Source organism: Dromiciops gliroides, chromosome 3 (genome assembly GCF_019393635.1).
Source record: "Dromiciops gliroides isolate mDroGli1 chromosome 3, mDroGli1.pri, whole genome shotgun sequence".
NCBI lineage: Eukaryota > Metazoa > Chordata > Mammalia > Microbiotheria > Microbiotheriidae > Dromiciops > Dromiciops gliroides.
The window spans coordinates 617907509-617929793 of NC_057863.1; the positions used below are offsets into that span (position 1 = coordinate 617907509).

At 49.6% G+C, this 22285-nt stretch overlaps 1 protein-coding gene across 1 annotated transcript; it reads left to right on the forward strand.

The window, feature by feature from the left end:
* Positions 1-199: 199 nt before the first annotated feature.
* SDHB (succinate dehydrogenase complex iron sulfur subunit B) lies at positions 200-20678 on the forward strand. The gene is made up of 8 exons (XM_043996918.1): positions 200-353; positions 6484-6611; positions 9964-10049; positions 12628-12764; positions 13949-14065; positions 16247-16348; positions 18052-18174; positions 20448-20678. The coding sequence occupies exons 1-8, from the start codon at positions 276-278 to the stop codon at positions 20523-20525; spliced, it is 849 nt and encodes a 282-aa protein (XP_043852853.1). The 5' UTR covers positions 200-275; the 3' UTR covers positions 20526-20678.
* The last annotated feature ends 1607 nt before the right edge of the window (positions 20679-22285 follow it).

Below are 22285 nucleotides of genomic sequence, written 5' to 3' on the forward strand. Positions count from 1 at the left end.
TAGCCCCGCCCCTGGGGACAGCCAGACGCCTCAAAGGACTTGTGCCCAGCCTTTGGAGTTTGCGCCTGCGCTTTTCTAGGCTTTCATTTCACCAGCTCCAGTTCAATTTCTAAAAACCGGAAGTCTCGGCCCGCCTCGATGTCTTTTTTTCCGCAGCTAGAGCGTCGCCACTTCCGTCTTCGCCCACCACGGTGGTTGGTGGGACGTCGGAGGGAAGGGAGGTGTCCCACACACCCCCACAACAGGGCGGGGCGAGCGTGACGTCACAAGTCAAGATGGCGGCGGTGGTCGGAGTCTCCTTGAAGCGCAGTCTTGGCCCGGGGGTCGCTCTGCTGCCCGGGGTCCGATTGCAGGTGAGGCCCGCCCTAGTGGAGCGGAGCGGAGCGGGCGAGGAGGGTTGGAAGCAGCCGAGGGCCATAGATTTCCAGAGCTGGGAGGAGAAGGGGAACTCCATGGGGCAGCCCCCTCCCCTTACACGTGGGGAAACCGAGGCAGAGGGAAGGGGGTGGGGACGCTGCGATGTCACACAGGGTCAAGAGGCAGCGGGCAGGAGACCCGAAGACATCTCAAGAGAGGGAACGTGGGACAAGGAAGGACGGAACCTAGAACGTAGAGTGTCAGGGCTGGGAGAGACTAGAACAAAATCAGAGTTGAGAGGGATCTAGAACAGATCTTGTTAGTACTTAGAGGGGTCTTAGAACCCAGAATGTCAGAACTGGGAGGGCTCTTAGAACCCAGAATGTCAGAGCTGGGAGGGCCCTTAGAACACAGGATGTCAGAGCTGGGAGGACTCTTAGAACACAGGATGTCAGAGCTGGGAGGGCCTTTAGAACACAGAGTGTCAGAGATCAGAGAGACCTAGAACATACAATGCCAGGACTCGGGGTGACCTGGAACCTACAATGTCAGGGATGGTTGTGTTTGCGGTCATCCAACATAGCCTTCATTTTGCAAATAATTAAAGTGAAGCCCAAGGAGGGAAGGTGGTGTGTCCAAGGTCATACAGCTAGTTCAGCAGAAGCTGCAGACCTCGTGCTCCTTCCACTGTACTGCTCCATCTCGCTTCCTCTTGCCCCACTCCCTCCACTTGTAAACCTGGGCAGGTAATGAGCCTCCCTGTGCATCTCAGAATCTTAGTTCTGGAAGGAACTTCAAAGGTCAGTTATCTCAATCTGTACTTCAGTCTCTTACGGGATCTGTCAGTTTGTGCAGCCCCTGTAGAAAAAGAATGAGCATTAAATTAACTATTAATCATTAACTTCTCGCTCCCTCAAAGAACCTACTTAATAGTTTTCTTTGTGGCTGCTGAGCAAACATATTTTGTGCACCTGCTGTATGTTTAGGCTGAATTGAATTGATGTCATTACCCATGAGGATGAGCTCAAGCCCCTTTTCCCTAAGGAAGAACTAGTTACTTTGAGCATTGCTGTGTAGTCTCAGTATAGCTGTGACACTAGAACCTGCTAGAAGCAAAATGTGTTCTCTTGGTGGAATGGAATGTTTCTACACAGAAATGTTCTTCAAAGAATCTCATCAATGCTAAGAATGAGGATCTGGTGGCATCCTCATTCTTGCTTTGGATTGTGTTATCCCTAGCAGCTAGGTAGTTCAATGCATTGTGCTCCTGGGCCTGGAGTCAGAAATAGCCTGAGTTCAAATTCAGCCTCAAAAGCATTCACTAGCCCTATGACCCTGGGCAAGTCATTTAACCTGTTTGCTTTGATCCACTAGAGAAGGAAATGGAAATCCACTCCAGTATCTTTGCCAAGGAAACTCCTAACAGGGAGGACTAAACAACAATATTATTGAGGATAATACAATCAGCTCCCACTTCCATAGCACTTTAAGAGTTGTTGTTCTATGGGGCAGCTAGGTGGCACAGTGGATAGAGCAGCAGCCCTGGATTCAGGAGGACCTGAGTTCAAATCCGGCCTCAGACACTTAACACCACTTACTAACTGTGTGACCCTGGGCAAGTCACTTAACCCCAGTTGCCTCCCCAAAAAAAAGAGTTGTTCTTGTTGTTTGTTGTTAACAACCCTATGAAGTACATAGTGCTTTAATTATCTCCATTTTACTCTTGCGAAAACCAGGGCTCATGCGGCTGTGAATTGATCAAACTCTTTGATTGATCAATCATTGGGCCAGGCTCTCTACCACTAAACCTTAGAGAAGCAAAGACAGAAATCAAGCAGTTCTGCTTACATTCTAATGGAGACATGAACAAATACAAGCACATCCCCATGTTTACAAAATGGATACCAAGCAGTTTGGTTTCCCACCTCACCTGAGGAGTGAGACCACTCACTTCCCTGAGAACTTTCCTGACTAACTTTATGCCAGAGTCCTTAATCCAGTCATCTTGCTTTGTTTACTTTTTTTTTCTTTCTTTTTTCTTTTTTTTTTTTGGGGGGGGGGGGTGGTGAGGCAATTGGGGTTAAGTGACTTGCCCAGGGTCACACAGCTAGTAAATATCAAGTGTCTGAGGCCAGATTTGAACTCAGGTCCTCCTGACTCCAGGGCTGGTGCTCTATCCACTGTGCCACCTAGCTGCCCCTGTTTACCTTTTTGATCTACAGGCCTTGCCTTCCCCCAGCTAGAGTGTAAGTTTTTCCAGGGCCGGGACTGTGGCCTATTTTAGCCCTCTTTGTTTTGTAAACATAGTGCTTTACACAAAGTAGGAGTTAAGTTTTTGATAGTAATCTACTTTATCCCAGCTTTGCCTAAAGAGCAGTTTCCTCAACTGGACAATGAAAAGAGTGGCCCATATGAGCATTAAGATTCTTTCTAACTCTAAAGAGGAGACACCAGAACTGGAACATGACAGTCTCTGGATCCCTGGGCAGCAGCTTCCTCTCCTGGGTGGGTACCAGTTCTCTCCCACCCTACATGAACTTTCCACCACACCAGGCTGATCTCTCCATTCTCTGAGCTTAGATGATAACTTGTATGACACAATTTAGCACTTAATAATATTCGGTCCTAGGCTTCTAGTCTTCACCAAGGCTCCAGTTCACCTCACTGTGGCCAAAATGATCTTCCTATGGCATGGATCTGACCTCATCACTCCTGCGCTTACAAGCTTTCGTTGGCTCCCTGTTGATTCAGGAATAAAACATATCAACTCCCAACCTAGCATATACAGCCCAGTCAGTCTCTGCTTTCCTTCCCAATGTTATTTCACGTTATCTTCTATACACGATGTACCTGCCGGCCAAACCAGACTACAAGTTATAACGTGCCTCGAACTGGACATTTCATGTCATCCCCAATGCCTAGAGGTTCTCCTTCCTCAATGACCTTTTAAAATTTGCATCTTTACCCCAAGGGTCAGTTCAGGTGCTATCTCCTCCTGTTGCTTTCTCACACTCTGCCCCATCACCCCCCACGCTAACCCACTTACACCAGCTCAGAGTATTCTCTCCCACTGATTAACACTGATTCCCAAGAGTTTTGTCTGCCCCATCACACTCAAGTCTGTATTTTACTTATCTGTGGATATGTATGTCCCTTCCCCATCCTCAGTAGGACATAAGTTCCTGGCATGCAGGAACTGTCTTTAATGTGTCATCTCCAGAAAGAGCAGAATAGCGTATACAATAGACACCTAATAAATGTTTGCAGAATGGATTTTGAGCCATCTCAAAACTTGAAGTACTGGGGCAGCTAGGTGGCGCAGTGGATAGAGCACCGGCCCTGGATTCAGGAGGACCTGAGTTCAAATCTGGCCTCAGACACTTGACGTTTACTATCGGTGTGACCCTGGGCAAGTCAGTTAACCCCCATTGCCTCACCAAAAAAAAAACCCAACAACAACAACTTGAAGTGTCAATGTCTTCTCATTTCATCAGCTCTTTCCCCCTTTCTTCCTAATTGAATACATCATTTAGATTTAGATAGGAGGAGGAGGTAAGAATAATAAATGGGAGGTTTGCATTTCAGACCAATTATTAATCTTTTCTCTACAATTAGATGATAAATTCCTTGAGGGCAGAAATTCTATTTTATTTTATAGGGCTGTCTTTCCAGCTGACTTTGGGTAGGTACTTGGCCAGTATGTGCTGATCAGCTTGGGGAAACAGAAAGGTTTTCTAAATGGAGGCTGGCAGAGTTCACAACGGAGCCAGACTTCCCCATCTCACCGAAGGCAGGGGCCTCTTCTGCTTTTCCCCCCACTCTCCAGCCCCCAACACAAATTCATGCTTTGTTCTTCCTCTCCAAACTCTTGATGTTTTTCCAGACTGTTCTGGCAGAGGGAACGTTGTCTGACCTTTAGCACAATTTGGAACTCACTGTCCTGCTCACTTCCCCAAATCCAGTATCTCAGTCATTTTATGACGATCTCCCCTTGTGTTATGCCTGTGTTATCTGGTGAGCACTAAGGAACAGTAGCCTTGTCTAGAGCAGAGAGTGCTGGTCCTAGAATTGGGAGACCTAGATTTGTTTCCAGGCTTGGATACTGACCTCTTTGACCTTGGGCAAGTCAGTGATCCTCCTTGGACCTCCATTTCTTCTGTAAATGGAGCTTGGTCTCGGAGATCCCTTTAACACTAGCTCTCTGATCCTAGGCCTCGTTGTCTCCAGGGCCCCATCCCGCACGATCCCTGAAACCTCTGTCTTCTGGCACTAGGGATGTGGGAGTGTGCTGCCCATCTTCGAGGCAGACACCTCATGGATGGCTTCTTGTCCAGTTCATTTAAACACTGATTGAGCCCCTGGGATGTGTCAGGCACTAGGGATCCACAAATGAAACAACAAAAGGAGCTTCCTGGCTTCTGGGGGAACCCTGCAAGGGAACCCGTATGTGAGAGGGGAGCTCACTTTGCCCCCACCTTGTAGGGATTGCCAGGGTTGGTTGGTTCTTTGGTCACTTGGTTAGTTTTTACTTCTGTTGTCAAAGAAAGCCTTGGGAAGCCTAGAGAAAGGGATCGACCTTCTACATCACCCTGCTTTTTGGGGTGCTGTTCACCTGATGACTACTATTCCTGAGGAGACCCTCTTGGTTTTTTTTCTCCATAAGTTATTTGGTAGATGAGAGTAGCTCAGCTTTCAAAGGACAGACCCAGGGAAAAGTCACAGAGAGACATATTTAAATGTGAGAGACTCACTACTAATGGTGGAGCTTCCCAAAACGGAAGCGCCACCTCCCAAGGGAGTAGCAGGACCTGGGGTGTTCAGGCAGAGGCCAGATATGTCCATTGAAGGAATTCCTATAATCGGCATGAAATGGGGGTGGCCAAGGCCCCTGCAAGTACAAGTCTGTGATTCTAAGGCCTGCCTGTTTCCTTGTGAGACAGATGGGTAACCCACCTGGAATGTGCTGTGAATGTGACACCAAATAAAATGAGACTGGCTCATATTTCTCTAGCACTTGAGTGTTTTCAGAACATACACAGTAACCTTGTGGGGCAGGAAGTAAATACAAGTGTCATTGTTCCCATTTTACAAATGACAGGACAAGTCGAGAGAGGCAAGTTGAAGTGTCAGAGCTGGAAACGTCACCGAGACCCTCGGGAGTCAGGCCCTCGGCACTTTCTCTTCTCCATTTGGCCTAGGTCACATTTGGCTTAGGTCACAGCCAGTCCCTCAGTTCAGGTCCACAGAAAGTAGCAATAAGACCATTTAGACTTCACACCAAAGGTCCTGGACTAGGTCTGTGCTGTATGATGGTGGGTAAATCACAGCAGCTCCCTGAGCCTCAGTTTCCTCCTCTGCAACTCCCCAGCCGGCATCTCTGTGCCTCTGTGTCAGCATCCCCTGCCGGGGAAGGCTCTGCCCCTCCCCTCCTCCTTTTAGTTTCCCTGGCTTCCTTAAAGCCTTAGCTCAGAGCTCGCCTCTGCAGAAGGCCTTTCTGCATCTTCCCAGAGGCTCATGGGAGCTTCCCCGCTAAGATCATCTTCTATTTACACTCAGCTCGTCTTTTTGTACCTCGTTATTTACATGTTGTCTCCCCCAGTAAAGCGCAATCTCAAGGGGAGGGACTGTGTTTTTGTTTTCCCTTGTGCCTTAGCGTTTAGGCCAGTGCCTGGCACATAGTAAGTGTTTGGTAAATGCTTGTTGACAGACGGACTGAAACGTGCCCAGAGAGGGGAAGAGAAGGGACTTTGCCCAAGGTCACCCAGCAACCCAGTGGTGGACCTGCAGCAGGGGCCCTCTCCATGACACCACAGATGGCAGGCTTTTTATTTTTGTTTTTGTTTTTTTGTTTTTTAGTGAGGCAATAGGGGTTAAGTGACTTGCCCAGGGTCACACAGCTAGTAAGTGTTAAGTGTCTGAGGCTGGATTTGAACTCAGGTACTCCTGAATCCAGGGCCAGCGCTTTAACCACTGCACCATCTAGCTGCCCCGGGCTTTTTATTTTTGATCCCAATTGTTTTAATCCCAGTAGTAGAATTTAGAATCATCTCTCTTAAAACAGTTCATCGTTATGCGTTTGGAGGATGATTGACTCCTGCTTCTGTGGTCTCTTTCCCCTCACTTCAGGTCTGCCGAGGGGCCCAGACGGCAGCTGCTGTAGCTCCTCGTGTCAAGAAGTTTGCCATCTACAGATGGGACCCAGACAAGCCTGGAGATAAGCCCCGGATGCAGACTTATGAAATCGATCTGAACAAGTGAGTGTCTGTGTCCAGAACAGGGTCTCGAAGGGCAGGCCGTGTTGGCGGGGGGGAGGGCTGTAAGTGGTTAATTCAGAAGCATAATTCCCAGTGGGAAAAGTCTATCGAAATGGCCTCCAAACAAGAGACCACGTTATGTGACATGAGCAGCTGATGATATTCTTATCAAACTAGTGTTTAAGGCTCCAGGGTCACATTTGACATCCCTAGTCCTATATATGCCGGTATAATAATGACAGACGCCTTAAAGGATTCGAGGCATCTCCGAAGCTGTAAGATCACAGGCCTAGAATTCACAGACTCCTCCTTTCGGGAATTGATCCTCCCTTCAGAGATCCTGAGCTCCAGCCCCTGCCTGAGCCAAACACACTCTCTGATGTCCCTGACACAATCGTTCAGCATGTACATGAAGACCTGCAGTGGGGAGCCTGTGAGGAAGCACGTCGCGCTCTGGGGCCGATGTCCTCATCAGGTCGAGCTCTGCCTCTCTGAGAGTGCCCTGTGCTGCTCGGGCCACGCAGCCCCTAGATCTGCCTCAGGCTGAGCAGATAAGGCTATACCATCCTCCGGCCTGCACCTGAGCCAGACCTCTCCATTCCCTTTCACTGATCTTCCTACAGAACTGCTCTAATCCTTTCACTCTCTGTCCTCATCTGGGCAAACGGCATTTTGTCCCCGTCCTTCTAAAACCTGGTACCCACAAGTCCACTGAGCTTTTCGGGTTGGTGGTCTCCCTTCTGACTCCCTTAAGCATCCAGTCCGCCGGGTACCCCTTGCGGCTTTTTCATACACGTTGTGTAGCCCCACACCCTGGTCCAAATCCTGGAGACACCCCTGAAGAGAAAGGCAGACATCAGGGTATACTTTTCAGCCCCACATGCTGTATGCGAGAGCTTCACGGCCTCATACGCAGTCTCCTTTTGTTTCTGTCCGTATGGAAATGTTCATGTTCCACTGTCAACATTGTACTTTTTAAATTTGGAAAAAAAAAAATCAAGAGAGACCTGGTGGCTTGGGACCCTCTGCTCTGGAAGGGACATCCCTCATCCAAGAAGTGAAGAGTGGAAATGAGGGAAGTGGGGTAGCAACATACCCTGAGAAAGTATACTTGTGTGAGACCACCCAGGCATCCGGTGGGCTGAGGACACTGGGTGAAGATCAGCAGTGACAGAAAGAATGGTGATGGTATCATCTGGGCATACCACACCAAAAGGGATAAATACAGGAAACAAATCCCACATGCTGTGGGGGGAGGTCAGTGATTCAGATGTCACAGGGAGCTCTGCCAAGAAGCAGAGCGGTTCACTGGCTTTGTAGCCACTTCAGAGCTAGGTCAGAAGGCACTGTGATAGGCACCTCACCTATGCAGCTCCAACCGGTTTTGTGGCCCAGGCTGGAAACCACGTTGTGAGAGGAGTGTTAAGAACCCGTCGACAGAACCCAAGCTGCATCTAGAGAAGGCCCGCCAAGGGGAAGAGTTTGGAAACCACATCATTTGAGGAACAGGCAGACAACTTTAGCTCCAGTAGAGGGGAAACGACGGCAGTTCTCGCTGCTGGGTAAGAAGATGACCTGGCAGCTCGTCACCGCAGGACGTGGTCAGGAGGGAGCCAGGTGACCATGGTCAGATTTGAGGTGGCAGGGACTCCTGCGCTGGCTGGGAGCTTGGATTTAATGACCTCTAGAATCCTTTCCAACTTGTGAGAGTCTTTGAGTGAAGAAACAGAGAAATGTGGGAAGACCAGGAGGAATTGATGCTGAATGAAGTAAGTAGAGCCAGGAAAGTAATATAATAATAATAATAATAACCACAGCAACAACTAACATTAAAAAGCACCTACTCTGTGCCAGGCATTGTGCTAAGGAAGCACTTGACAATCGTCTCAGTTGATCCTCATAACCCTAGGAGGAAGGTGCTATGATTATCTTCATTTTACAGATGAGGAAACTGAGGCTGGGGAGATTAAGTGATTGGCCCAGAGTGACACAGCTAGAATGTGTCCGAGATAGGATTTGAACTCAGGTCTTCCTGGTTCTAGGCCAGTGCTCTACCTTGGCTGCCCAGTGTACACACTGACTGCAAAGTATTTCTGCCTTTTCAGGCCCAGTCACTGTGTTGGCTGATTTTACTCGCTTGTTTTTGTAACAAGCAAGCGTTTGTTAAGGGAAGGGCAGGTGTCCAATATCCAGAAATAACTGATGTAAAAAACCAAAGGCAGGGGGAGGGGGGCAGCTAGGTGGCACAGTGGATAGAGCACCAGCCCTGGAATCAGGAGGACCTGAGTTCAAATGCAACCTCAGACACTTGACACACTTACTAGCTGTGTGACCCTTAACTAACTAACTGTGCGTCAACCCTCATTGCCCTGCCCCCTCCCCCCCAAAAAACCAAAGGCATCTGCAAAACTTTGTTTTTAATTGCTTAAGTTCAACATGAATTAGATGAGCTCTAAGGTCATTTTAGCTTGAAATTCCATGATCCATAAGTTTTTAGTGGGTAGCTCCTGGAAATAGCATGTGAAATCTAAAATGAACTGTTTGTAGAAACTTTTGAAGGTCTAGCTTTAAAAAAGCAAAGATTCATTGCAGTAAACATGGTCTTTACTAAACTGAATGATTTAATTGTATATCCCACATAGTGTCCCTTTTTTGGAAATATAATGAAAGCAGCTGCTTTATAAATAACCTTTTGTAAAAGGCTATTTTAGTGAATTTACCATCTAGGTTTTTATCCTTTAAAATAATAATGATAATTTGGGGGCAGCTAGGTGGTGCAGTGGATGGAGCACCGACCCTGGAGTCAGGAGGACCTGAGTTCAAACCCAGCCTCAGACACTTAACACTTACTAGCTGTGTGACCCTGGGCAAGTCACTTAACCCCAATTGCCTCACAAAAAACAACAACAACAACAAAAAATCAAAGGTGGGGCAGCTGGGTGGCACAGTGGATAGAGCACAGGCCCTGGAGTCAGGAGGACCTGAGTTCAAACCTGGCCTCAGACACTTAACACTTACTAGCTGTGTGACCCTAGGCAAGTCACTTAACCCCAATTGCCTGACCAAAAAAATAAAATTAAAAAAATAATAATGATAATTTTAAAAATCTATTTTTATCATTCTGTTTCCTAGAAGTATACCGATATATTTCAGTATAGGACTGTGTTTAATGTTTATGGTAATGTACCCTCCATATCCAAATATTCACTCCAGTGGAAATGAGGGAGAAAAAATAAAGCTCTACCTAACAAATTTACCCCAAAAAACAAATTATATATTCAAGTTTATCATTATGGGAAGTAGGATGGTTAGACTTTCTAAAAGATAAGCATTCTTATTTTCCCCTTAACAGATGTGGCCCAATGGTGTTAGATGCCTTGATCAAGATTAAAAATGAGATGGATGCCACTCTGACCTTCCGAAGATCATGCCGAGAAGGTAAATGTTTCCTCCCCTTGCAATGGGGCTGACTTTCATATTTTGGTTCTCAAACCCGAGCCGGCCAGGATGGGGCTTGCGGGACTTCTTCAGGTAGATTCTCCCTTGGTCTCACCCTCTCCTGGTAATGGTGCTCAGAACTGTGGGTCACTTTGATTCAAGAGCACAAGCTTGGAAATGAGCAGGGGCTTGCTAAGGCTGCAGAGACAGGACAGGCATCTGGATGGGTGCTTTGGTTCATTGTAATATGAATATCTTCCATTGGAGCAGCTAGGTGGCACAGTGGATAAAACACCAGCCCTGGATTCAGGAGAACCTGAGTTCAAATGCAGCCTAAGACACTTGACAGACAAAAAAAGAAGAACTGGGGCAAAATATTCCAGGAAGCGTATGTCCTGTAAATGTTTTTTTGTATTCAGTCTGATACTTTTCAGTAACTTCTCCCCTGGATGGTTCTTTTAGAGACATGAAAATAAGAGCAGACCCATCTGACAAAAAACAAAAAAGTCTGGACCAAAAAATAAAGGCCTTCTTCTAATGAGAAACAGATTTGTCGTGGCCAGAATCCCTGTAAATTTCATGAGCCGATTTGTGTGAACCCAATCACCGGAAAGCTCCTTCCAATGGAAAGAATTCTACAATAGCCACGACAATGTAAACAGAGGCAGCACCAAGAGCAGGCCAGCCCCAGACCACCGGGAGCAGATAGGGCGGTGCCCCTGCCCAAATGAAGGCGCAGGCCTGTCTTAGTAAGCGCCAGATGTGGAGGGGGCATGTGATCAGACACAGCCCTTTGGCCAGAAATAGGGCCCTTTTTTCCAGGAAAGTACGTTGCAGGGGGGTTGAAGTGTCTGGGTGTTGGTCAGGAAGTATCGATGGCAAAAAAAAAAATAATGACAAAAACATGTTTTAGGCTGGCAGGATGAGGATCTGAGTTTGAATGCCAGTTCTGCTCCTCACCACCTTTGTGACTTGGAGCTATGGGCCTGCCCTGGGTGCAATCTAGGCAGGAGTCCTGTGTGCAGCCCTCAGTTCTTCATTAAGGAGGACATTGATAAACATGAGAGCCTTCAGAAGACAGAGCCACGAGGATGAGAAAGATAGATCAGCAAGATCACATCTCATAAGAGTCATGGGAAGAAACTCGGGGTGCTTAGCCTAAAGGAGAAAAGACCTATTAAGACTGGGGTGGGGGGCAGCTAGGTGGCGCAGTGGATAGAGCACCAGCCCTGGATTCAGGAGGACCTGAGTTCAAATTTGACCTCAGACACTTTACACACTTACTAGCTGTGTGACCCTGGGCAAGTCACTTGTCCCCAATTGCCTCACCAAAAAAAAGAAAGAAAAAAGAAGACTGGGGTGGGGCGGGGAACAGCTAGGTGGCACAGTGGATAAAGCACCAGCCCTGGATTCAGGAGGACCTGAGTTCAAATCTGACCTCAGACACTTAACACTAGCTGTGTGACCCTGGTCAAGTCACTTGACCCTCATTGCCCCACTCCCACCCCGTCCCAAAAAAAAAGACTGGAAGAGAGCAACCTGGGAGCTGGCTATGAACAAATACTTGGAGGGCTGTCATTAGAGACTGGACCTGTTTTGCTTGGCGTCAGGTATGAACTAGGAACAGTGGATAGGAGTTACAAAAAAAGTCAGCAAAACTCCCAAGAGGGGAATGGGCTGCCCCTGGGGGGGTTGGCACTCCTCCTTGGGGGTCTTCAAGCAAAGGCCACTTAGCAGGAGGCAGGTGGGTTGTAGCAGGGACTCTTTAAAAATGCTTTGTTGATACTGTCACTATTTTTTGGTAGAACAAATGTGCAGCCCCACCTACTTTGTAGAGGGCCTTCCTGTAGAGCTCTGAGTGGGCCCACATCAGCTGAATGGATCCCTGTGGGTAGCAGATTGACTTAGAAAACATCTCTGATGTGTTTTCATTTGTATAAAGTTACTTTATTTTTATTGTGTCAGGCATTCCCAATGAGATTCTTGTCTGTTTCCTCTCTGCACAAGTTTGGCACCTGTGGCCGGTGTTGGCTCTGGATAGTTTGCTTTGCCTCTCCAGCCTCCAGTTCCTTCCTCATCTGTAGAATGAGGGGTTTGGCCTGGACGGCTTCTGAGCCCCCTTTGCAGTGTCATGACTTCTTTCAGCCTGGCCATGTTCTGAAGCTCTTCCTGTCAGGGACATCATGCGCCGCAGATTCTGTGATTATTGTCCTGTGACAACAGGCTCTGGTCTCTCAGCTTCCTTTTGTAGGTGTCTTATCTATGCTCACTGCATTGTAAGAATGAGCCTTGTCTTAGCCAGACTTCCAAGCACAGCTCTTTGCAGAGCATCGGCACTTTAACCATTTTTGTTGTATCCTACTGTAATGAGTTACCCACTGCACAAAATGCTTCTAATGGGTTTAGTCCCTTGTTCCTCCTCTGAAAGCCTGACGGTGCCCCAGCAGACATCCCCTGTCTGGTGCATGAGCACCCCGATCCCTGCAGCACCCAAGGACTGGGGGTGACAGGCTGAAAAATGAGAAAACTGGCCTGAAACTATGGGACTAAGTAAACTCATGTGATCTGTCTCCCTCAGGCATCTGTGGTTCCTGTGCAATGAATATCAATGGGGGCAACACGCTGGCTTGCACCAGAAGAATCGACACCAACCTCAGCAAAGTCTCTAAAATCTACCCTCTTCCCCACATGTACGTGATAAAGGATCTTGTCCCGGTGAGTCTCCATCTCTCTCACAGTGGAAGGGGGGCTTTGGCAGGCTTCCTCCCCTCTGGTCAGTCGGTGGACTCCCACAGGAGTTCCCAACTTCTGGCATCTCTCCAGCACATCCTGCACCTAACTGCTAGAATACCCTTCCTTCCAAGGACACGGGTCTAACCCTGTCACTCCTCTGCTGAAGTCGTCAGCGGGCTTCCCTGTGCCTCCAAGATGAAAGAAAAGCCCTTCCTTCTCCTGGCACTTGGAAGCCCGGTGTAGTCTGGCTCCAGCCTCCCTCCCCAGGCTTGCTTTCTCTCGCTCCTCCGTGTGCTCTTCATTTCAGCCCACCCAGCCAGCCCACTGTCTGCTCCCCCGACTCTGCATCCCGTCCTCCCTCTGCCTGCCTGCTGACAGTCCTGCCCCCCACCACACACCCCCTGGCCTGCTCTTCTCCCTTCCCTCTGCCTCTCAAGTCCCAGCCCAGTTGTCCTGGTACTTGTGTATCCTGCTGTATGAATATAAACTCCCCGAGGGCAGGGGCTGCTTTGTACATGGCTGAGGCTGAATAATGATTTCTGTTGGTTTTCCCCACTCAAAGGAAACTCCTCACTGAGAGACAGAAATGCTGGGGTCTAAGGGGACAGTGCCCAGAGTACCCTCGAGGCCCCTCAGTGGTTGGGTTGTGGAGGGACCATAGACCTTCCTACTGGAGAACCAGCACTTTTCTCTAACCCCAGAGAACTGAGGGGGGAGGCTAGACAAACAAGGCTCCGTTCTTCCACCCTCCTGGGTCTGACACCTGCCAGCCAGGGGCAGGGAGAGCAGGGGAGCTAGGGGAGACTTGGCTAGAAACCTGAGGGAACAGTCTTGGTGAGTCAGGTGGCACCATAGTGCAGCGGGCTTGGAGTCAGCAAGATCCAAGTGCAAATCCACCCTCAGACACAGTAGCTGTGCCACCCTGGGCAAGTCACTTCCTGGCTCTCTGCCTCAGTGTCCTCAGCCGTAAAATAAGGATAATAATAGCACCTATCTCCCAGGGTTGTTGTGTCAGTCAAAGGAGTTAGTATTTGTGAAGAGCTTAACATGGTGCCTGGCACATAGTAGGCACTTAATAAATGCTCTTCACTCCTCTTCCCCCTTCCCCATTCCTCTGAGATGGGACAGTGGGATTTCATTCATTTCTCTCTTGTTCTCTTTCTCAGGATTTGAATAACTTCTATGCTCAGTATAAATCCATTCAGCCTTACTTGAAGAAGAAGGATGAGTCCCAGGAGGGCAAGGAGCAGTATCTCCAATCCATAGAAGACCGAGAGAAGCTGGTACCGGTTCTCTCTGGGGTTGTGGTTTGAGGACTGGGTTAGGATGTCTGGTTAATGCTGTGCTTGGGAGGTGGCCCCAGAGATGGGGGATTGCACGCCTGCATCACGGCACAGGCACCCTGAGGTCTTTCCAAAAAGCAGACTCACATGCAGCCTTTGTCTGCCATCTTTTCATGGTCTAGAATGGGCTCTCCATCCCAAGACAGCCTGATCTTTGACAGATGGGACAGAGGGGGCAGATGGGTGAGGCAATGGATAAAGCACCAGTCCTGGATTCAGGAGGACCTGAGTTCAAATCTGGCCTCAGCCACTTGATACTTACTATCTGTGTGACCCTGGGCAAGTCACTTAACCCTCGTTGAAGTTGTTTAGGCTCCAGGTGAGAGTAGAAGCAGCCCTTCCACAAAGCCAGAATGGGGCTCAGAGGCTCTGTCTGACCCTCTAGCGACAGGGCCCCAGAGTCTGCTCCCTTGAGGGCCGTCTCTCAGCAGGGCCTCACTGACCCAGCACCCTTGGCAGCCACATAAGTGAACCTTCCAGAGAACTGAAGCCCAGCTGTTTGGATGCAAAGCCTTTTTACTCTCTTTTAATCATTTTCAACAGAAGTCTTTCTAAAACATACCCTACACACCCCTGCCTTAACTGGATTGTACTAACCAGTATTTAAAGGTCATCATTCTCTTTGAGGGCCATCCACTCTCTCCCCTTGCTGACAGGTCCTCCTTCATCCCCAGAGTTGTCAGTGCTGCCCCCCTCCTCCTCCTCCTCCTCCCCCCCCCCCCCCCCCCCCCCCCGTTAAGGCAGGCTGAAAGATAATCCAGTTAGAGTTATGTCTCAATTGAATTAGCTTCTAGGAGCTGGTCTGTGGGTGTCTTCCAGGAAATAAGGGGTGAGCATGTGAGTGCACCAGCTCCCTGACGCTGATTCAGGGGATCAAAGGCCTTTTTCACTTCCTGGTTCAGGGGGAGGGTTGGGGTCCAGATGGTAGAGGTTCCTGGAAGTCTGACCTTGGGTGAGTGAAGCAGTAAAGGGTGCTTAGACTGGGGACTGAGAGCCTAGGATTCTAATCCTCACTCCACTGCAAGTAGGTCTGGGAAACAGCTCCCTTCCTCGAAGATGTTCTGGGGTTATTCACAGAAACAGATGGTTTGAACCCGGCTGGAAGGGAATGTCATCTGGTCCAGTTCTCTCATTTAGCAGCTAGGTGGCACCATAGTGCATAGAGTGCCAAGCCCAGAGTCAGGAAGACCCATCTCTCTGAGTTCAAATCCAGCCTCAGGGGGCAGCTAGGTGGCACAGTGGATAGAGCACTGGCCCTGGAGTCAGGAGGACCTGAGTTCAAATTCGGCCTCAGACACTTAACACTTACTAGCTGTGTGACCCTGGGCAAGTCACTTAACCCCAATTGCCTCACCCAAAAAAAAAATCCAGCCTCCAGACACTTACTAGCTATGTGACCCTGGGCAAGTCACTTAACCCTGTTTGCCTCAGTTTCCTCATCTGTAAAATAAGCTAGAGAAGGAAATGGCAAACTACCCCAGTATTTATGTCAAGAAAACCCCAAAGGAGGGTTGGACACAGCTGAAAAACAACAAAAGGGAGCCATTAAAGAAAAGAAGCTATTTTGAGTGGCTCAAGCTGATCTGCTTAGCTGGAAACATCTTCGTTTTTTAGTGTTGATAACGTATGTGAGAGGAGCCAGGTGTCATGGAGAGAGATGACCTCAGAGTCGAGTCAAGTTGAATTCAGGCCCTTCCTCTCCCCGACATTCTGTGTGACCCTGGGCAAGGCTTCTGATGTCTTGGTTCTTTGGGCAGCTCTTTAAGACTGGATGGCCGAGGGGCAGCTAGGTGGCTCAGTGGATAGAGCACCGGCCCTGGAGTCAGGAGTACCTGAGTTCAAATCTGGCCTCAGACACTTAACACTTACTAGCTGTGTGACCCTGGGCAAGTCACTTAACCCCAATTGCCTCACTAATAGAAAAAAAAAGACTGGATGGCCGAGAAGGTGCCCGCCTGCATCGGTAAGGGGAGTTTCCTCATCTGGGAATTCCCCAAACCAAAGAAATCCCACATGTGACCCTAATGAGATGTCTGTGTCTCTACATTTTGCTCCCCCCTCCCCGCAGGCCCTGCTCTCTCTCCCCTTTGCCCTTGACCTCTGCTCCCTCTCTCTCCTCAGGACGGGCTCTATGAGTGCATTCTCTGTGCCTGCTGCAGCACCAGCTGCCCCAGTTACTGGTGGAATGGAGACAAGTACTTGGGACCTGCGGTCCTAATGCAGGTAAGGTGTTCCCACCTGGCTCTGGGGTCACTTTGGGCCCGGGGATCCAGGCGGTCCCTGGACTCTCAGCCTGGGTCACTCTCATTGTTGAGCACAGGATCCATTTGTGTGTCTGCCCCACCCCTCCACTAGGTTGTAAGCTTCACGTTTGTGACATTACTTATGGATGGAGCCTGAGTTACCGCTGGGTCTCCTCTGCATGAGCAAATGAATTCACTTGCTTTCCTTATAACCATGCTGAGAGCCGTACGGTAGCTCAGTGCATCAGGAATGCTCCCTTTGGTGCTGGGAATGCGCAAAGGTAGGAAGCAGGCCCTGCTCACAGCTCAGCTCAGGGACTCGGGAATGAGCAGGAGCGGGGCTGGGGTGGCCTGAGCCACAGTTAAGTCTAACCCAGGGAAGGGATGGGGGCAGCAAAGCAGCAGCGCTGCACGGTGCTGTGGGAAGGTTTGAAGAGAAGATGCTCTGCTGGCAGAACAGAGCCCTCCCTCCAGTGTGGTTATTCTCCCCACTGCGGATTTCTGATCATGGCGTTCTCACCGTCGGCAGGTGTGGCTGCACACACAGGTGTTCTACAGTAGGTTTCCTTGTGCACTTGGCTGGAGGCCAACCTGCTTTGCCGACTCTGGCTTCTCCCCGTTTCTCTCTGATGCTTTTCCCAATCCCTCACACACAGAGGAGTCCCCCGGGGCCTGGCTGGGAAAAGGACACGCCCCACCATGGGAGAGGTGACCTCCGAGGCTGATTCCTTGATAACCAGGCAGGCCAGGTGGTAGCGGCTGCTCAAAACAGACTCACATTGGGTTTGGGGAGAGTTCACCACAGAGAACAGTCAGGGTTTCGTTATTTCTGTGCATTCAGCTGGTGTCGCTAGATTTGCTGTGAAGACTTTGCACAGACCCCATGATGCCCAAAAAGCAAATGTTTTTCCTTAACAAAAGCAGAGGAAAGTTGGGGGTCACCCCAGCCTCAAAGCTGAATGTGGCCCCCAAAGGGTCCCCCGTCCGAAGACATGTTTCACCTCAGGGCTTTGACAAACAGTCTGAGCTGATGGGAAGTAAGAGGATCAGCCCATTGCTGAGCCTGTCCCATGTGTCAGCCTCTCACCAGGCCTTCTACAGGCTAGGTGGGCCCGGTGCTCATCTCCTTTGGAGCTCTTTGCTCAGGTCTTCCCCTAGCGTGAACTCTCGTCCTTTCCTTCAAGCCCCAGCTCAGCTGCTCCCTCCTCCCAGAAGCCCATCCTGGCCCCCCAATCCCTCCTCAGCCCCTGGGCAAAACCGCTTTCTCCTGCCTTGGCTATGCCATAGCATAACCACTCTGTGCTTGTCTTCCTCCAGCTCAGACTGTGAGCCTGTGGGAGTGTGTCACGCCTCCTTGGTAAACCTTCAAGTGCCACACAAACAGGCATAGTGGTTATCGTACAGATTTAGTCTAGTGACCACGTGAGGTCAAGAGCCCGGGAAGGCTGCTTCTTGTGCCTCCGTTTTCCCATGAGACTGTAAAGTCCTTGAGGGCAGGAGCTGCCTTTTTCTTATTTGTAGCCCCACGTTTATAGACCTGGATGGGAGCTGTGGGTGGACAGGGCAGCAGGCAGGAGCGCGTGCCCTGTAAAGATTCCCTTTCAGTCTGAGTTCCCAGATGGCAGGTGCCTCCCTCCGTCCAGCCATGGAGGCGGCTCTGACCGCCGGGCTCTCCTTTTCTAGGCCTATCGCTGGATGATCGACTCCAGAGATGACTTCACGGAGGAGCGGCTGGCCCAGCTGCAGGACCCGTTCTCCTTGTACAGATGTCACACCATCATGAACTGCACCAAGACCTGCCCTAAGGTACTTGGTGCTCAAGGCCGGCAACCTTGACTGGCCTTTCTTTGTTCCGCGGGGAGTGGGCTACGAAGGCTGGTGACACATTGGATTTATTCAGCCGTGGGCCCACAATGCAGTGAGTGACGGAGAGCCTGGGCACTGGGGCCGGAAAGGGTGCTCAGCCTGCAGAGACTTGGCCTTCCTGCCCTTTCCCTCACCCAGACTCGGCCAGACACTTTTGCAGTCTGCAGATGAGTGATCAGGACAGGGTGGCTTTACCCAAAACAAGCGCCAGGCCAAGTCAGTCAGCATTTAGTAAGGTGCAAATAGAAGCAGAAGGAAAGGCAGCCCAGGAGGCGGGGCTGAAGGCGGGAGGGTGCAGACTCCTGTGGAGAGTCCTCAGCCATGTGTGTCCCCGTGGGCCTCATCCAACTTCGGGACCTCCATGGCCTCGTTTCAGAAGGCCCCTCCACCTCCCATCTATGAGCCTCGTCCAGCTGCCTTAATTCACAAAGTGGGGAACCGAGGTCCCCTGAAAGCCAAAGAACCACCCAAGGTCACACCACACATTTGTGGTGGAGCCAGAACTAGAATCCAGGTCTCCAGCTCACATCCTGAGCTTGCTTTATGCCCTGTCAGCATAACAACAGGTCATGTTTTTAGGTTTGGTTTAAATGTAATTCACTGCCCCTTTCTCTTGTATTTGAAAGAGACCAGTAGGAGGCAGCTAGGTGGCGCAGTGGATAAAGCACTGGTCTTGGATTCAGGAGAACCTGAGTTCAAATCCAGCCTCAGACACTTGACACTAGCTGTATGACCCTAGGCAAGTCACTTAACCCTCACTGCCCTGCAAAAAAACAAAAAAGAAAAGAAAAGAAAGAAAGAGACCAGTGAGCTCAGAGATTCTACACATGCCATCTTTTCCAAAGAGATCCCATTTGCTGGTTTGAGAGACTTGCAATCGTGCATTGGGCTTTTAAAAAGGAATTTAAGAGACCGAGTGAGGAGAATCAAGCATTGGTCCCCAGCCGGGAAGACCTGGGTTCAAGTCCCACCTCTTACACAGACTGGCTCTGTGACCTGGGCAGGTTACTGGACCTCTCAGGCCCACAAGATATCCCTTAGGTTCATAAACTACAGGGAGGGCGCCTATCTGCTTTGGGAAAAGAGCTCTCTAGGTTTTCCCTGTGCTGGTGAGACCATAGGGTCAGACCCACCAACAAAAAGGAATTTCATTCAGCTTGAAAAGGACAATAAGCACCGGTCTGGGCCAGCTGAGGCATCAGGGGTAAAGACAAAAACAATCCCTGCCCTTGACAAGCTTCCCTTCCCTGGCGCGTGGGCAGGAAGTGACATTAGCGCCCAGTCCCCCAGCATCCTAAACTTTGCTCTCCCCGAGGCATTAGTGCTGCTTTCTGGGATGGGAGGATGTTTGATGAAGCTCAGATTAATTCCTTGCCCTGGATTACCAGGCATGGGCCCGGCTTCCTCTCTTCCCTGTTCCCACTTAAGAAACCTGGCCCTCTTGGGGCTTGCCTTATTGGACGTTGTAACAAGAGGACATCTGATGCCAGTGCTACTTTACTAATCTGGCCAGTGGTCATCCTGTGAAGGTGCTCACGGAGCTTCCGACGTGCTCAAGAAGTGTCTGGCAACTGGATTCTGCCAGTGATGTTCCGATGATGCTCCGGTGAGGGCACACACTTCCAGGATTGCACATTGACTGGCTCTTGGTGTCTCTTCAGTCCATGCTTTGATTTTAACCATTTCACTTTGATTCAGTTCTGTGCAGCAAGCCTGCTGTGTGCCGGGACCCAGCTTCTGTGGTGCCCAGGCAAAATGGAAGTGGTCCCTGCCTGCCAGGTGTTCACAGTCTGGGGCAGGGGACAACCCAAAGCTTGTAACCAAGATTAGCACCTGAGGCTGTGCAGAGTGGGGAGCACTCACCAGGGAGGGGCTCAGGGAAGGTCCCCCTAGGCTAGGCCTTCGTGCTCCCCCCAAGGTTCTAGGTTCTCTTGGGCAGTGCCTGAAACCTTGTGCTAGCCCTGGTCTGCATCCTGGCAGAGGGAGGCCAGATGGGAGAATGTACATCCTCTGCCCCCAGGTGGACCCGCTGAACCACCTGGTGAAATCAGTCATTTGGCCCCTTTTGTCCCCTGACTTAGCAGAGTCAGCGTGTCCATTTTATACCACTGTTGTGGCAGCAGGGGTGGCTGAAGAAACTGGCAAGGGGTCCCCAGGTCTTGAGTCAGTGCTGATGGGATGGATTCATTTTCTGTTTCTGCTTTTCCCCCAAGGGACTGAATCCAGGAAAAGCAATAGCTGAAATCAAGAAGATGATGGCAGCCTACAAGGAGAAGAAAGTGGGTGCTTAGCTGCCTCCTAACTTAGCGTGAATTGTAGCCCCCACAGAGCTGAACCTAATTTATATCTGATTGGACTTCAGGGTCCTGTTTTTCCATGAATATTGCATGTCCAATGACAAACTACAGGAGATAAATAAAGAACATACTACTTTATTAACAAAACCATCCTGAGGCCTGGCTCTCTTTTCAAGCTATAGGATACTGGAGGGATGGAGGCTGGGGGTGCGGGGTGGGGGGCTTTGTCCTGTGGTCCAGGTGGTTCGCACATACCCCAGAGCAAAGTGGGGAGAAGGGGATGGAAGGGTGCTAGAGTGGGGTCAGCCATGAATTGGCCTCTTTTCTGCCTTTGGAGAGGTAGTTCTAGAACTTGTTAGCACAGAACTGTGATCTAGGTCTCCAGTGACTTGACTAAGAGTTATTCTAGTCCCAAAGAACATTCAGAAAGCATCCAAGGGGGCAGCTAGGGGGCGCAGTGGATAAAGCACCGGCCTTGGATTCAGGAGGACCTGAGTTCAAATCCGGCCTCAGACACTTGACACTTACTAGCTGTGTGACCCTGGGCAAGTCACTTAACCCCCATTGCCCCACAAAAACAAAAAAAACAAAACAGAAAGAATCCAAGACTGACTCGTGGCTGAGAATTAATGCTATTTCACATGCCACGGTTATTGGCTAACAGCATCTAAACAGAAGGAGGAGGGCTGAAAATGACAAGTATGAGGAATACAAAGAAAGATATAATATAAAGGAGAAGAATGGAGTGCAGAATCAAAGAACAGATTCCTGTGGCAGCTCAGAGTGAATGAAATAGCTTATTCCTCATGCATCAAAATGTAAATGATGCTCGTCACTAAGCAAGTCTAGCTGTTCGTGCTGGTGGTTGGCATCAGATTTTTAATAAAGCTTTTTCCAAACTGTCTCCACCCCTGATTGCTCCAGGCGGGTATTTGGGGAGCCAAAGAGGGAACATAGAACAGAAAGTGAAAGGGGCTCTAGAGATTAGGCCAGCCCCTCCCTCTTCTAGATGAGGGAGGGGCATTGATCCTCCCACCTGCTGTGACTGCGTTCCCAAAAGGCACGGCCCCACACAGTCCCCCTGAGCCTGCTCCACGTTATTTATTAATGTGCCAGCCCTGGGGGATCTTCTGTTTTGTGGGAGGTTGGCCTTCCTGCTAATCTCCCCCTCTATCTATGGGGAAAGATACATTTTTCTCATGAATAACTTAATGACTTCTACAGAAGATCACTGATGCTGACAAGCTAGAGGCTGATGGTTGTCATGTCAAATTAGCACTGGCAGATATCAGCCCCGTTGCTGAGGGGTCACTCTCCGCAGCCTACCAGCCAATTTCACTTCAGACTAAATTGGAAGGCCTCATCACCTGACAATTTAATTTTTCTACCTTGTTGCTGTTTGATTGGACTGGAAGCCCAGACCCTGTCCCTTTTAAGGAGTCACAATTCCTTTGACTAATGGGATTGCAGACATGGGAAGAATCAGAATTAGGGCATCCTGGAATTTACATCTAGCTCCTCCAGCCCAGTGATAACCCGCTGACCTCTGTGTTCAAAGATGATTCACTGATGCAGGTGTTTTAGGTTTTCCCACCCTGGATTGAGCCTCAACCCTTGTCACTGATCCAAGTCATTAACCTGTGAGAGGCCACAGTCCAGTACAAGAGCAAGGACTCTTGCTTTGGGCCTGTATCCTCTGTGTATAACAAGATCATTGGTATTTTAAGAAGGTGCATTGAAATAAGATAGACATC

Coding starts and splice junctions, on each gene's coding strand:
- SDHB (XM_043996918.1), top strand. CDS start 276: ATGGCGGCGGTGGTCGGAGTCTCCTTGAAGCGCAGTCTTGGCCCGGGG. Junction 354..6,483: donor TGCCCGGGGTCCGATTGCAG/GTGAGGCCCGCC, acceptor CCCTCACTTCAG/GTCTGCCGAGGGGCCCAGAC. Junction 14,066..16,246: donor TAGAAGACCGAGAGAAGCTG/GTACCGGTTCTC, acceptor CTCTCTCCTCAG/GACGGGCTCTATGAGTGCAT.